At 38.5% G+C, this 14,160-nt stretch overlaps 1 protein-coding gene and 1 long non-coding RNA gene across 3 annotated transcripts in view; one reads left to right on the forward strand and one right to left on the reverse strand.

Moving 5' to 3' along the window:
• LOC121908043 overlaps nt 1-14,160 on the reverse strand; it is a 41,775-nt gene that overhangs the window by 24,019 nt on the left and 3,596 nt on the right. For both annotated transcript variants that reach the window (XR_006099166.1, XR_006099165.1), the window contains exons 3-4: nt 13,686-13,750; nt 5,645-5,787 (exon numbers count right to left, since the gene is read on the reverse strand). This is a non-coding gene — a long non-coding RNA (uncharacterized LOC121908043). The remainder of the gene's footprint in view (nt 1-5,644; nt 5,788-13,685; nt 13,751-14,160) is intronic.
• On the forward strand, nt 955-12,422 carry LOC121908041 (myosin-7-like). Its single transcript, XM_042427722.1, has 37 exons — nt 955-1,155; nt 1,239-1,382; nt 1,475-1,631; nt 1,723-1,750; nt 1,836-1,944; nt 2,056-2,148; nt 2,254-2,317; nt 2,810-2,908; nt 3,009-3,112; nt 3,216-3,354; nt 3,959-4,077; nt 4,168-4,317; nt 4,425-4,595; nt 4,766-5,075; nt 5,237-5,313; nt 5,603-5,808; nt 5,945-6,068; nt 6,164-6,300; nt 6,846-7,101; nt 7,199-7,441; nt 7,527-7,703; nt 7,790-7,935; nt 8,022-8,112; nt 8,222-8,611; nt 8,740-8,866; nt 8,940-9,058; nt 9,140-9,336; nt 9,413-9,596; nt 9,672-9,837; nt 9,940-10,064; nt 10,174-10,482; nt 10,581-10,784; nt 10,875-11,171; nt 11,331-11,435; nt 11,527-11,622; nt 11,810-11,944; nt 12,299-12,422. The coding sequence occupies exons 1-37, from the start codon at nt 955-957 to the stop codon at nt 12,317-12,319; spliced, it is 5,820 nt and encodes a 1,939-aa protein (XP_042283656.1). The 3' UTR covers nt 12,320-12,422.

Consider the following 14,160-nt stretch of genomic DNA (forward strand, 5'->3'; position numbering starts at 1 on the left):
ATCATTTCACTTGACAGAGGTTGACAGTCAAAGGTAAGAAAAATACCCAACTGTCGTGTCCTAAGTGTGTGTCAGTGTTCGACAATGTTCACTTGAGATGTTGAAATTACTTTCAGCTATACAATTTCTGCTGTTAACTATTTTTTTGTAAGAGGTTAGTGATGTATTATGGTGATGAAGATTATTTCTGTTACTGTACTTTGTGTTCTTTACTTGCCAAGCTTGCTTTATCTTAACTTACAATGATGTAATGTGTAATTTGGTTTGCTTCTGTCTACTTAATATGAATAGCACAGATCTTCATTTCCTGTGAGGCAAAACCCCTCAGGTAAAATTCACAACTGCATTTATGTAACAGTGTGATATTCTTTCATACTGCAGTAAAACAACAGTTCACCCAATTATTTTTAAAGTATTTTGCTTCTCAATTAATTGTTATGATTCTGCCTTTTTGGGGTTGCAGTTATGTTTGATATTGAAAATCATAAGGTCTGAGACATCCAAATTTATCCAATGTAAAGGACCTCTGCATGTGTCTGTTACTCTGTCACTTGTTACTTAGTGGCTGTAATGTTGGTGATACATGAATTTAAGCTTAGTTCTGCATTTCTACTTGAAGACATCATGTAAAAGGTTAAAGGTTTTAAATAATTACATACACTCACAAGACAATGAAAGGAAATTTTGTAAATATTCTAGTAATATAATATTATTTGTCTTATCTGTTCTTGTATAGGGATATAGAAAACTTGTGTTTTCAAGGTTTATTATGTCTTATTTATTTGGTATTTATTTATACAATTTATTCTGAAACTAACAGTATGTCTGTTTTCCTAACCCTTATGTTGTGTGTGTTTTATTGGGCCTTATATGATTAATCACTAGGACATACCTTTGTGTACAAACAAAATCACAGACCGTCAAAGATTTTTAAAATTTTTAACAGGTTTAAAAATGGGTGATGCAGCCATGGCGGAGTTTGGGCCTGCGGCTCCTTTTCTTAGGAAGTCAGATAAGGAGCGTCTAGAAGCCCAAACTCGTCCATTTGACATGAAGAGGGAGTGCTTTGTTCCTGACCCTGAGGTTGAGTACGTCAAAGCAACCATCAGTAGTCGTGATGGTGACAAAGTCACTGCAGACACTGAGTTTGGAAAGGTATGTACGTCATATGAATTTAGTTCAAATGTATGCTGAACACAAGTCTTGACCTTTAAGAAATGTGTTATCTTTTCCCACAGACTGTCACAGTGAAGGAGTGTGATGTACACCCTCAGAATCCACCAAAGTTTGATAAAATTGAAGACATGGCGATGTTCACCTTCCTCCATGAGCCAGCTGTGCTATTTAACCTCAAAGAACGTTATGCAGCATGGATGATCTACGTAAGACAATTTACTAATGTGTAACTTTGCTTCGTTGATAGACATCTCAGCATCTGAAACCATTATCCTCTATCCCTCTCTTAATATGGCAGACCTACTCTGGGCTGTTCTGTGTGACTGTCAACCCCTACAAGTGGCTGCCAGTCTACAACCAAGAGGTGGTTGTTGCCTACAGAGGAAAGAAGAGGAGTGAAGCTCCTCCACATATCTTCTCCATCTCTGACAATGCCTACCAGTACATGTTGGCAGGTACATAATCTATTTTAGCCTTCATTTTTTTAATATTCAATTGTGAAGTCATGTCATCTGTTACTGATATTTTGATCATTTCTCTCAACAGACAGAGAAAACCAGTCAATCCTTATCACGTAAGTTACACAGCCAATAAAAATCTCTTCAATATATAAGGCTTAAAAGTCGTGAACTAAGACTTTTTATATCTCCTCTACTCAGCGGAGAATCTGGTGCTGGAAAGACTGTCAACACCAAGCGTGTCATTCAGTACTTTGCCAGCATTGCTGCTGTCCCAGGTGGGAAAAAAGATGCAGCTTCTGAAAAGAAGGTTTGTATTATATTATACAACCAAAATATCAATGGCAAGTCAGACAATTTTTTTAAAAGCTTTCCCAGAATTGACACTAAACCTGAAGTTGTGTCTTTGTTTAAAAAACAGGGCACCCTGGAGGATCAAATCATTCAGGCTAACCCCGCTCTGGAGGCCTTTGGTAATGCAAAGACCATCAGGAATGACAACTCCTCCAGATTTGTGAGTATCTGTGTGACTGCAGTGAGGCTACTTGATTATCATTAATTGACTGGGACTTCATTTTTTCATATTAGAAATATAAATGAACATTACTTTTCCTCTCAGGGTAAATTCATCAGAATTCATTTTGACAACCGAGGAAAGCTGGCCTCTGCTGATATTGAGACTTGTAAGTAAGGCTAAATCCATCCACACACCCAATTTCAAAGCCATTTATCCTTTGTAGGGTTGTGTGGTGCTGGAGCCAATCTCAGCATGAGAGGCAGGGTAAATCGTGGATGAGATGCCAGTCTCCCAGAGGGCTAACACACATATTGAGCAAACACACAAATTTACACTCAAACTAGTAGGAAATTGTGAGTCGCCAGTTTTCCTCACCGACATGTCTTTGGACTGTGGTAGGAAATCTGAGTGACCCAAGAAACCCACACAGATACAGGGAGAACAAACAGACTCAATACAGAGAGGCCTTTGCAAAACACAGGAGATTATTGTTGTAACCACTGAGTCAATGTGCCACCTATGTAAAACAAAATGTTCCGGCATTAAATTGCAGAAGCGCCAACAATTTTGTTTCGTAATTGTAGCTAAACCTACACCTATACAGCAAATAGTCCCATGCTGGAACATAATAACCTAACATATATTACATCTCTAACAGACCTTCTTGAAAAGTCCCGTGTGACTTATCAGCTCAAAGCTGAGAGGGACTACCACATTTTCTACCAGATCTTGTCTCAGCAAAAGCCTGAACTTCTGGGTAAGTGTGCAATATACAGTACATATGATATATGGTTATTAGAGTATAATGTGTTGTAATACAAAATAAATATTTATCTTTTTGTGAAATATCCTTTTAGAAATGCTGCTTATCACCAACAATCCCTACGACTACGCTTTCATCTCTCAAGGAGAGACAACAGTGACCTCAATCAATGATTCTGAAGAGCTGATGGCCACTGATGTGAGCTGAATCTTCGATTCACAACAGCAAACAAGTTTTAGCCATACATCAATTTATAACAAAATAAGGAAATACCAGAATTACATTTTTTGATTTCATTCAGGATGCCTTCGATGTGCTGGGCTTCACTCAGGAAGAGAAGAACAGTATTTACAAGTTGACTGGTGCCATCATGCATTATGGTAACATGAAGTTTAAGCAGAAGCAGCGAGAAGAGCAGGCAGAGGCTGATGGCACTGAAGGTGAGAGAGTTATATAATATGTGGAAGTGTATTATTATAATTATTATTTAATAATAATTTGATCAGATAAAATTTTCAACCATCTGTGTTTTTACATATCAGTATACTATATCACATAGTTACAACGGAGCAAGGATTTTTTTCAGTTCTTGCTTTTGGTATTAAGGGTTTGTTTGACATTTTGCATTTGCTACATTGAGACTAAAGATATAAACAAATACAAATGAATGAGATTGACATCATGAGAGCAGCTGTGTCCGTGCAATTCAGACTCTTGCACACCACGTGACAGCTGAGCCCCTACACCAACTGAATCTGAACCTGTTTTAAAGCTGCACTAAGCAAGATTTTAATGTAAAAAATAATCCCTTGGAGCCGTTACAAGTCATAAACTGAGACTGTATCAAAAAGAAGAGTTTATCCACGTCAATCAAATCCTGTATTATTCACAAAGTTTGCCCAAAATAATTTCAATGGTCACAACAAGTTCCAAATTAAAACTTGAGAGCAAAGTAAAGGGTGTCATGTTGCACCCTGACAGAAAAAAGCTGAGAGCAGAGACTTTTTTTGTTTATATGACTCATGTATATCCTCACTTCCTCAGATGCTGACAAAGTAGCTTATCTGATGGGCCTGAACTCTGCTGACCTCATCAAAGGTCTCTGTCATCCAAGAGTCAAAGTAGGAAATGAGTGGGTCACCAAGGGACAAAATGTTGCTCAGGTAAGAGTATACAGCATGACTTTTTAGTTCAATTCCAAAATAAAGTCCTGAAAGGTTTAGTCAGGTCAATTTTATGCATTTCCTTGTTAGGTCTACTATGCTATTGGTGCACTGTCTAAGTCAGTGTATGAGAAGATGTTTCTGTGGATGGTAGTCCGTATTAACCAATCCCTGGACACCAAGCAGCCTCGCCAGTATTTCATTGGTGTACTGGACATCGCTGGATTTGAGATCTTTGATGTGAGTTTGGAATGGAAAATGCAAAGCTTGTGAACTTAATTAATATTTTTGCTTTGCTTTGCATTTTTATGCCTGAGCTAATTTTTATATTATCCATATTATTACAGTTCAACACCTTTGAGCAGCTGTGCATCAACTTCACCAATGAAAAACTGCAACAGTTTTTCAACCACCACATGTTTGTACTGGAACAGGAAGAGTACAAGAAAGAGGGCATTGAATGGGTTTTCATAGATTTTGGTATGGACTTGCAGGCCTGTATTGATCTGATTGAAAAGGTGAGTTTTTGGATTTATTTGGGCAAATCAGAAAATTATCATTATGTTACATTACCCAGGTATTTCTATAGTTATTTCTGTAGGTTTTTCCCGAAACCTAATATCTATTTATTTTGCTTGTCTTACAAAGAAGAGAAAATATATTACTTTTTTCATTGTATTCTCCTCAGCCCATGGGTATCATGTCCATCCTTGAAGAGGAGTGCATGTTCCCCAAAGCCAGTGATGCTACCTTTAAAGCTAAACTCTATGACAACCACCTGGGAAAATCCAACAACTTCCAGAAGCCTAGAATTGTCAAAGGGAAACCAGAAGCTCATTTCTCCCTCGTTCATTATGCTGGAACTGTTGATTATAATATCAACAACTGGCTGGTGAAGAACAAGGATCCTCTGAATGAGACTGTTGTCGGTCTTTTCCAGAAGTCTAATCTCAAGCTTTTAGCCAACCTTTTTGCCGGGTATGCAGGAGCTGAGTCAGGTATGTTGACATTGATAATAGTAAAACATTGTGCAAATCAATTAAAACTTCAAGTAATACAACAATAATATCATGATTAACATCTTGATATAGATTAAATTACTGTACAGTTTTTGTACAGTTTTCTGTGGATTATATTTGACAGAGTGATTTTTATTTAGCTCAGGAGGGTGGTGGGAAGGGCAAAGGTGCCAAGAAGAAAGGCTCCTCCTTCCAAACTGTATCAGCTTTGCACAGGGTGAGATTTCTATGTACTTTTAAAATTCACATTTTCAACAGTGGTTATTGATCTATGCTAGAAGCACTATAATAATACCAACATCACATGTAATTGCAAGGCTATTGGAATACAGCAAAGATGAAAAGAGGGTCTAAAAATGTTCTTCCGGTCAATAATTTACCAACAGTACTGTGTACAACATACTTTCCCCAGGATATAAACAAAGATAATTACTGAGTTCTGATAAACAATGTAATTTAAAAAAAAAAAATGAAAATGAAAAAAGGTATGTGTTCAAAACTTGCAGGAGAACCTGAACAAGCTGATGACCAACTTGAGGTCTACTCACCCTCACTTTGTGCGCTGCATCATCCCCAATGAGACCAAGACTCCTGGGGCCATGGAGAACCCTCTGGTGATGCACCAGCTGCGCTGTAACGGTGTGCTGGAAGGCATCAGGATTTGCAGAAAGGGCTTCCCCAACAGAATCCTCTATGGAGATTTCAAACAGAGGTTTGCATCTGATGAACAAATCTACATTTAAAACTACAAATGCACTGAAGTTATTGTAATGTCAGAATTGTTGAGGTGTTTTATAAGATATTTTCACAACATGCAAAACATTTCATCTGTTGTATTATTGTCAAAGATACCGTATTTTGAATCCTAATGCCATTCCTGAGGGACAGTTCATCGACAACAAGAAGGCTGCTGAGAAACTGTTGGGTTCTCTGGATATTGACCATGAGCAGTACAAACTGGGGCACACCAAGGTGAGTGTTTTCAGTGTTGGTTAAGAGAATATGCGATATGTATAACAGATACTGTATGTAATTACTGACTATCAAATCTGCCCCTATAAAAAAAGGTGTTCTTCAAAGCTGGACTTCTGGGTCAGCTAGAGGAGATGCGAGATGACCGATTAGCTCTAATCATCACTGGCATCCAAGCTCGGTCACGAGGCCTTCTAGCAAGAATTGAATTCCAGAAGATTGTTGAACGCAGGTAAGAGCTCACAGCAGGACCAGACCTTCTCAACAAAAACCCTTGACAAAAAGCAGTACCTCAAAATTCACATGTACTCTACCTTCAGTACACAAACCAAACAGTTTGACTGAGCCCCTTAAACCTTAAGCACTTTGTTGACTGTTGCGCTACTTTCTTGTTGTTTCTTATGCACTTGTCTACTTCCAGTCATTTCTTACTTTAATTATTAACAAAACAAAACAAAAAACAATCACTTCTGTCCAGTGCACTTTCTCATTGCACTTGTACCTAGTCATCTACTTGAGAATTTGTACCGCAGCTCTTTTAGAGTCACTGTCATCTAATGCCTCGCTTGTAAGTGGATTTGGATAAAAACGTCTGCCAAATAAAAAAATGTAAATGTAAATTACTGTCATTGCAATAAACATCAAGAACAGGAGACTATTGTGAAGGTAGAGAATTGTTTTAGGGTGTATTGAGGAGGATATTTGTTGCAATCAGGTTAAAATTGGATCTTCACCGCTGGAAAAGACTTAAAGACAATGATAATCTGTTATCAACAGGGATGCACTACTTGTGATCCAGTGGAACGTCCGTGCCTTCATGGGGGTCAAAAATTGGCCCTGGATGAAGATGTACTTCAAGATCAAACCTCTGCTGAAATCAGCAGAGACTGAGAAGGAGATGGCCAACATGAAGGAAGAATTCCTGAAGTTGAAAGAAGCTTATGCAAAGTCTGAAGCTCGTAGGAAGGAACTAGAGGAGAAAATGGTTTCTCTTCTCCAAGAGAAGAATGACCTGCAGCTCCAAGTTCAAACTGTATGTTTCAAACTGTACCTTTCAGCATTGCAATAAATATTACTAATATTATAAGACTGCTTATACTGTATGGCATGCTTTATGTTTTTAATAACAGGAACAAGATAATCTGTGTGACGCAGAAGAAAGATGCGAGGGCCTGATCAAGAGCAAGATTCAGCTAGAGGCAAAACTCAAAGAGCTGACAGAAAGAATGGAGGATGAAGAGGAGATGAATGCTGAACTCACCGCTAAGAAGAGGAAGCTGGAGGACGAGTGCTCTGAGCTGAAGAAAGACATAGATGACTTAGAGTTGACTCTGGCTAAAGTGGAAAAAGAGAAGCATGCCACTGAAAACAAGGTACTGCAAAACACTTAAAATTACTCTGTGTGTCCCAAATAACATCCATGTCTAAGTCTTTGATAAAAATGTCTTCTGGCAATAGGTAAAAAACCTGACTGAGGAAATGGCTGCTTTGGAGGAAATAATTGCAAAGTTGACCAAGGAAAAGAAAGCCTTACAGGAGGCTCATCAGCAAACGCTAGATGACCTGCAGAGTGAAGAAGACAAAGTCAACACTCTGACCAAGGCCAAGGCTAAGCTGGAGCAGCAAGTGGATGATGTAAGAATTTACAAAATCAGGTGGATATGCATGTAACAAAAGGTAAATGACATTTGAAAAATAAAGTTATTTATGACCACCCACAGCTTGAAGGGTCCCTAGAGCAAGAGAAGAAAGTGCGTATGGACCTTGAGAGAGCAAAGCGGAAGCTTGAAGGAGACCTGAAGTTATCCCAAGAGAGTATCATGGACCTCGAAAATGACAAGCAGCAACTTGAAGAGAAGCTGAAAAAGTAATATGAAAAGAACACTTTTAAAAACACAATCAGATTTTAACTATTCGTCAGCGGGTACATTTTTACGTTTTTTTTATCCACAGGAAAGATTTTGAAATTAGCCAAACCAATGGCAAACTAGAGGATGAACAGTCGATGAATGCACAGCTCCAGAAAAAATTGAAGGAGTTGCAGGTAATAATTTAAATGGGATTAAGTAAATTGAGTAAGCTAGTGCATGAATATAACATTTTAAGACCACAATTTAGAGCAACAATAAAGTTTTACTTTAATTTTGGTCTAGGCCCGCATCGAGGAGCTGGAGGAAGAGCTTGAGGCAGAGCGAGCTGCCAGAGCTAAGGTGGAAAAGCAGAGAGCAGACTTGGCAAGAGAGCTGGAGGAGATCAGCGAGAGGCTGGAGGAGGCTGGTGGAGCAACAGCTGCCCAGATTGAGATGAACAAGAAGAGGGAGGCTGAGTTCCAGAAACTCCGCAGAGACCTTGAAGAGTCCACTCTGCAGCATGAAGCCACTGCTGCTACACTGAGGAAGAAACAAGCTGACACTGTTGCTGACCTGGGGGAGCAGATTGACAACCTGCAGAGAGTCAAGCAGAAACTGGAGAAGGAGAAGAGTGAGCTCAGACTGGAACTGGATGATGTGGTCTCCAATATGGAACAGCTTGTGAAGTCTAAGGTAAAGTACTTTTATGTATTATATGTTGGTCTACTGATTTTGTTATTAAAACTTTCTTTGTAAGACTTTAACAAATGTGACCCCTCTCAAGTTCTTTATGTGCCATTGTTAATGCTTTTCAATTTCAGAATAATTTGGAGAAAATGACCAGGTCTCTGGAAGACCAAATGAATGAATATAAAACAAAAGCAGATGAGGGACAGCGTACCATTAATGACTTCACCATGCAGAAGGCAAAGCTTCAGACTGAGAATGGTATGCATTTGTTCTGAACAGTGGGTTTGTTTGGTGTTATGAAGTACTCATTTTATTCTTTTCTCAAAATTAGGTGAACTTGCAAGGCAGCTTGAGGAAAAGGATTCCCTAGTGTCTCAACTCACCAGAGGAAAACAGTCCTACACTCAACAAATTGAAGACCTTAAAAGACAACTGGAGGAGGAAGTCAAGGTAGCATCCAAATACCAGTGAGAACTTCTTTGGTTCAGATGTTGGTATATAAAGATGCTGGAAGGTATACTCTCATTTCAGGCCAAGAATGCATTAGCACATGCAGTGCAGTCTGCTCGCCATGACTGTGACCTGCTCAGGGAGCAGTATGAGGAGGAGCAGGAGGCCAAGGCTGAACTGCAGCGCAGCATGTCCAAGGCCAACTCTGAGGTGGCTCAGTGGAGAACTAAGTATGAAACTGATGCCATCCAGAGGACCGAGGAACTGGAGGAGGCCAAGTAAGTAAAATATATTTTAATGCGAACAACACTGAAAATTAAAAAGCAATTAATCCTGAATAAAATCCTAATCCAGAAAGAAGCTGGCTCAGCGTCTGCAGGATGCTGAGGAGGCAGTTGAAGCAGTGAATGCTAAATGTTCTTCTCTGGAGAAGACCAAACACAGACTGCAGAATGAGATTGAAGATCTCATGGTGGATGTGGAGAGGTCTAACGCTGCTGCTGCTGCTCTGGACAAGAAGCAAAGAAACTTTGACAAGGTTTACATTCATTACCTAATATTTTACTGCAGGTATAAGGTAAATCATTTATCTAAAACGTGAACTATTTCGCAGGTCTTGGCAGAATGGAAACAGAAGTATGAGGAGTCTCAAACAGAGCTGGAGAGCTCTCAGAAGGAAGCCAGGTCTCTGAGCACTGAGCTCTTCAAACTGAAGAACTCCTATGAGGAATCTATCGAGCATCTGGAGACCATGAAGAGAGAGAACAAGAACTTACAAGGTCAACAAATTAATTGTTAAAAACCTTCTAAAACCTTTAAAAACCTAAAAAATTATTTTCTTATGATAATACATTAACAGTTTGTTACATTTTGACCCATAGAGGAAATATCTGACCTCACTGAACAAATTGGTGAGGGTGGAAAGAGTATTCATGAGCTTGAGAAGATTCGAAAGCAGTTGGAACAGGAGAAGTCTGACATTCAAACAGCTCTGGAAGAGGCAGAGGTATGTTTTGCCTTCTGATGAAGGACCTCAAGCACCTTAATGCACTTAATCTGCAACAAGTAAAATCCCATTAAAAATAATCTATGTGAGATTCTTTTTGTCTTTCTAGGCCTCTTTGGAACATGAGGAAGGAAAGATTCTTAGAGCCCAGCTAGAGTTCAATCAGGTGAAGGCTGACATTGAGCGAAAGCTGGCCGAGAAAGATGAAGAGATGGAGCAAGCAAAGAGAAACCAACAGCGAATTGTGGATACTCTTCAGAGCTCTCTTGAGGCAGAGACTCGCAGCAGGAATGAGGCCCTCCGTTTGAAAAAGAAGATGGAGGGAGACCTCAATGAGATGGAGATCCAGCTAAGCCAGGCCAACAGGCAGGCGGCCGAGGCCCAGAAACAACTTAAATCTGTTCATACACATCTTAAGGTATGTATTTTATTTCAAATAAAATAACACCTATGACATACTGTATTAGGTCATCACTTGATTTGACCTGCTTCATACTAAACGCCACACTCTTCCAGGATGCCCAGCTCCAGCTTGATGACTCTCTTCGAGCCACTGATGATTTGAAGGAAAACATTGCAATTGTTGAGAGACGCAACAATCTGCTTCAGGCTGAGGTGGAGGAACTCAGGTCTGGTCTTGAACAAACTGAGAGAGGTCGCAAACTTGCTGAGCAAGAGCTGCTGGATGTTAGTGAGAGGGTGCAGCTACTGCACTCACAGGTAAGATGCAGTCATTGCATTTGGCACAGTTCTTTTCTATTATTTTCAATTTACTGAACAGTTCGCTGATAAAATTTTGCATTCACCCAGAACACAAGTTTGCTAAACCAAAAGAAGAAACTGGAGTCTGATACAGCCCAGTTTCAGACAGAAGTAGAAGATGCATTGCAGGAGTGCAGAAATGCTGAAGAGAAGGCCAAGAAGGCCATTACTGATGCTGCCATGATGGCAGAGGAGCTGAAGAAAGAGCAGGACACCAGCGCTCACCTGGAGCGTATGAAGAAGAACATGGAGCAAACCATCAAAGACCTGCAGCACCGTCTGGATGAAGCTGAACAGATTGCCATGAAGGGAGGCAAGAAGCAAGTGCAGAAGCTTGAGTCCAGGGTGAGTATCAATCATTTAAGAGAAATCAAATGAAAAATCAAATCAAAAACACCAAATCATCATAATTTCACATACTGAACATATTAGAACTGTAATCAAAAAGTCTACCCCAAAACATTTAATATAACCAGCCCAATCTTTATGACTTGTCTCCAACAGATCAGAGAACTGGAAAGTGAAGTAGAGCTTGAACAAAGAAAGTCCAGCGAAGCTGTCAAAGGAGTGCGAAAATATGAGAGAAGAATCAAAGAGTTGACCTATCAAGTAAGTTTCAATTCATTGAAGAAACGGTGGAGCACTGAGAGTGTAATTTCTATTCAAAATTGCAATTATTTTGTTCTTTTTTTGTTTTCAGACAGAAGAGGATCGTAAGAATCTTTCCCGACTGCAAGATCTGGTAGACAAGCTACAGCTGAAAGTCAAATCCTACAAGAGAAACGCAGAGGAGGCTGTAAGCACTCTCAGTATTTTAGGGAAACTATTAAAGGAAAAAAAAGCATAAAAGCTGTCCAAGCCAACAGCACCTGTGCGCATATTTCATACCATGCCCATTTCTTGCTCAATACAGTAAAAGCCAGGTGACAGGTTTCTTTCCCCATTCAGTGAGTAATTGTATTTCTTTAATTTACCTTTAACAGGAGGAACAGGCCAATTCTCATCTGGGCAAGTTCCGTAAGCTTCAACACGAGCTTGATGAAGCTGAAGAAAGAGCTGACATTGCTGAGAGCCAGGTCAACAAGCTACGTGCCAAGAGCCGTGATGCGGGGTCAAAGGTCAGTTCTTGATTTTTTAAAAACTTTTTCATTTTTATGTTATGAACACAATATAACACTGACAAACTCTAATCCTAATGTTAATGCGGCTGTCACCTGGATATTGTATTATGATTGAAATACATAATAACATGCCATGTAAACTACAGCATTTTGTCCCATCAGAATCCATACTGCTGATGAGCCAGATAATATAATCCTACCAGAATTCACAAATGCCAACAGTATAATAATAGTGACAGTGAATCTTCAAAATGTTTTGATTGTTCCATTGCTTCACAAATTGTAATACATTAAAAAAAATAGAAAAGAAATGTGTCTCATTGCTTACATTTTTTCTTTCTCTTATTTCAGAAAGGACATGATGAGGAATGAAGCTGATGGAATAAATTCTTGTCTCTGAGGCACTTGTCTGACTGATGGTGTCTCCCTAAGCATGTCAGTTGTTCAGTAGAATAAAATGAATCTGCATCTCAAACTGTGCTTTGGCTTTTTTTGCTAACTTTACCATGTCTTAGTACATTTGAAAAAAACCCTATGAGACTAGTAACACTTAAAAATAAACTGGGATCTTATAACATGTTTGTAACAAGTCTGTAAATACAATACTATAATTATAACCTGTTCATAGAATATAACAATGTAGCCACACAATCACTGCACAAAAACTCCAACAAGCATTTTTAAAACAAAATGGATTTTCTTCTGTGCAAATGGTTAATCAAAATAATGTGGATTGGAGTTGGTATGCTGGTGTTACCCTTGACATACAGTACATACAGTGACATACTGATGGACATACAAGCAGATCAAGTATATTCTTGTATAAAGTACAGACTGTATATTATGGTCTGTGTATCAATATACCAGATAATAGTTAGCAAAAAATGTCCACTAAAATGATAAGTTGTGTTAGATGTTAGTTGTGGCATTTCATGACTTAACTGTGTAATGGTAGAAAGACAGTTTTATACTGTTTGAAATGTCATTAGCTGTACTGTATTCATTTTATGAACTTCATGTCCAGTATAGCACATTAATCAACATTGCCATACCACTAGTACGTATGTAGATAATTATTGCTAAATAGACAATGATCACTTATACTTATATAATGTATTGCGTTGCACCTCTGACCACAACCAGCGACACTGATGTGTGGTCAGAAGTGTGCTTGTAACCACTGTTGTAAACACTTCTCCAACACTGCAGTGGGGTGAGAACTTAAACCACTAGAAGACCATACAATGTTACGTTTCACTTTAGAGGTATAGAACATAAATGATGCCAATGGTTTTATATTAAACTGTCAACTAACAGAATTGCAGGATTAAATAAAACATAATGCAACATTGGCAACATACCAAAACTGAATGGTTGAAGTCTACTGAACTTGAATAGTCTTTTCAAAGCATGATTTCCCGTGATGACAGTGGGAGGGCTTTTCCACCAAATTAAGTTTTCTGGACAGACAGCAGAGCCCAGCATAGTGAGAAGTGTTAGAGGTTAAAATCAAGTCATGTATGTATGAAAATCTATGTGACTTCACTGTCCATCAGTAAAGACTGTAATTGTAGTATAAATCCACAACCTTCACAGCTTATTTCATGTTACATTATAATCATGATATATTAATATATATAGATATAGATAACTGTCTGATTATTGATCTATTATGAACCTGTTAACATAAAATATCAGATACAATTACCAAATGCCAGTCATTTTCTTATAGGCTCACCTGTTACTAGGTAGGTACTTGAAGATGCCTCAGTCCTAGTATTTCTATTGTTTCACAATGAAAGCCTAAGATTTTTCAGAAAAGAAAAAAAAACATTAGATGTTAAGGAAATTATGACCAAAGGTACTTCTACTGTCTTTCAATTAAGTATAATTTTAAATTACAGATAAAGTGAGAGTTCTACATCACAGCAAATTATTTAAATGCATTACAATAGATGTGTGAGAATAAATTCAGATATGTTCACAAATGTAAAATGCAATATATAATAACTTTTGTCACTAAAGCAGACATCTTTAATAGTAATTAATTACAACAATATCACCACTCTGAATCTGTTAGTAAGATACAGACAGCAGAGGTCATTGTTGGACAGGAAAGCTTTTGTCTAAACATCTTCTAAAAAAAGAGCAACCATAATTGTAGACACTTTTTCTCGAAAATTTTCACCGCAACTTTTTAAACTTCATATTTC

The sequence above is a fragment of the Thunnus maccoyii genome, chromosome 12 (genome assembly GCF_910596095.1).
Source record: "Thunnus maccoyii chromosome 12, fThuMac1.1, whole genome shotgun sequence".
Taxonomy (NCBI): domain Eukaryota; kingdom Metazoa; phylum Chordata; class Actinopteri; order Scombriformes; family Scombridae; genus Thunnus; species Thunnus maccoyii.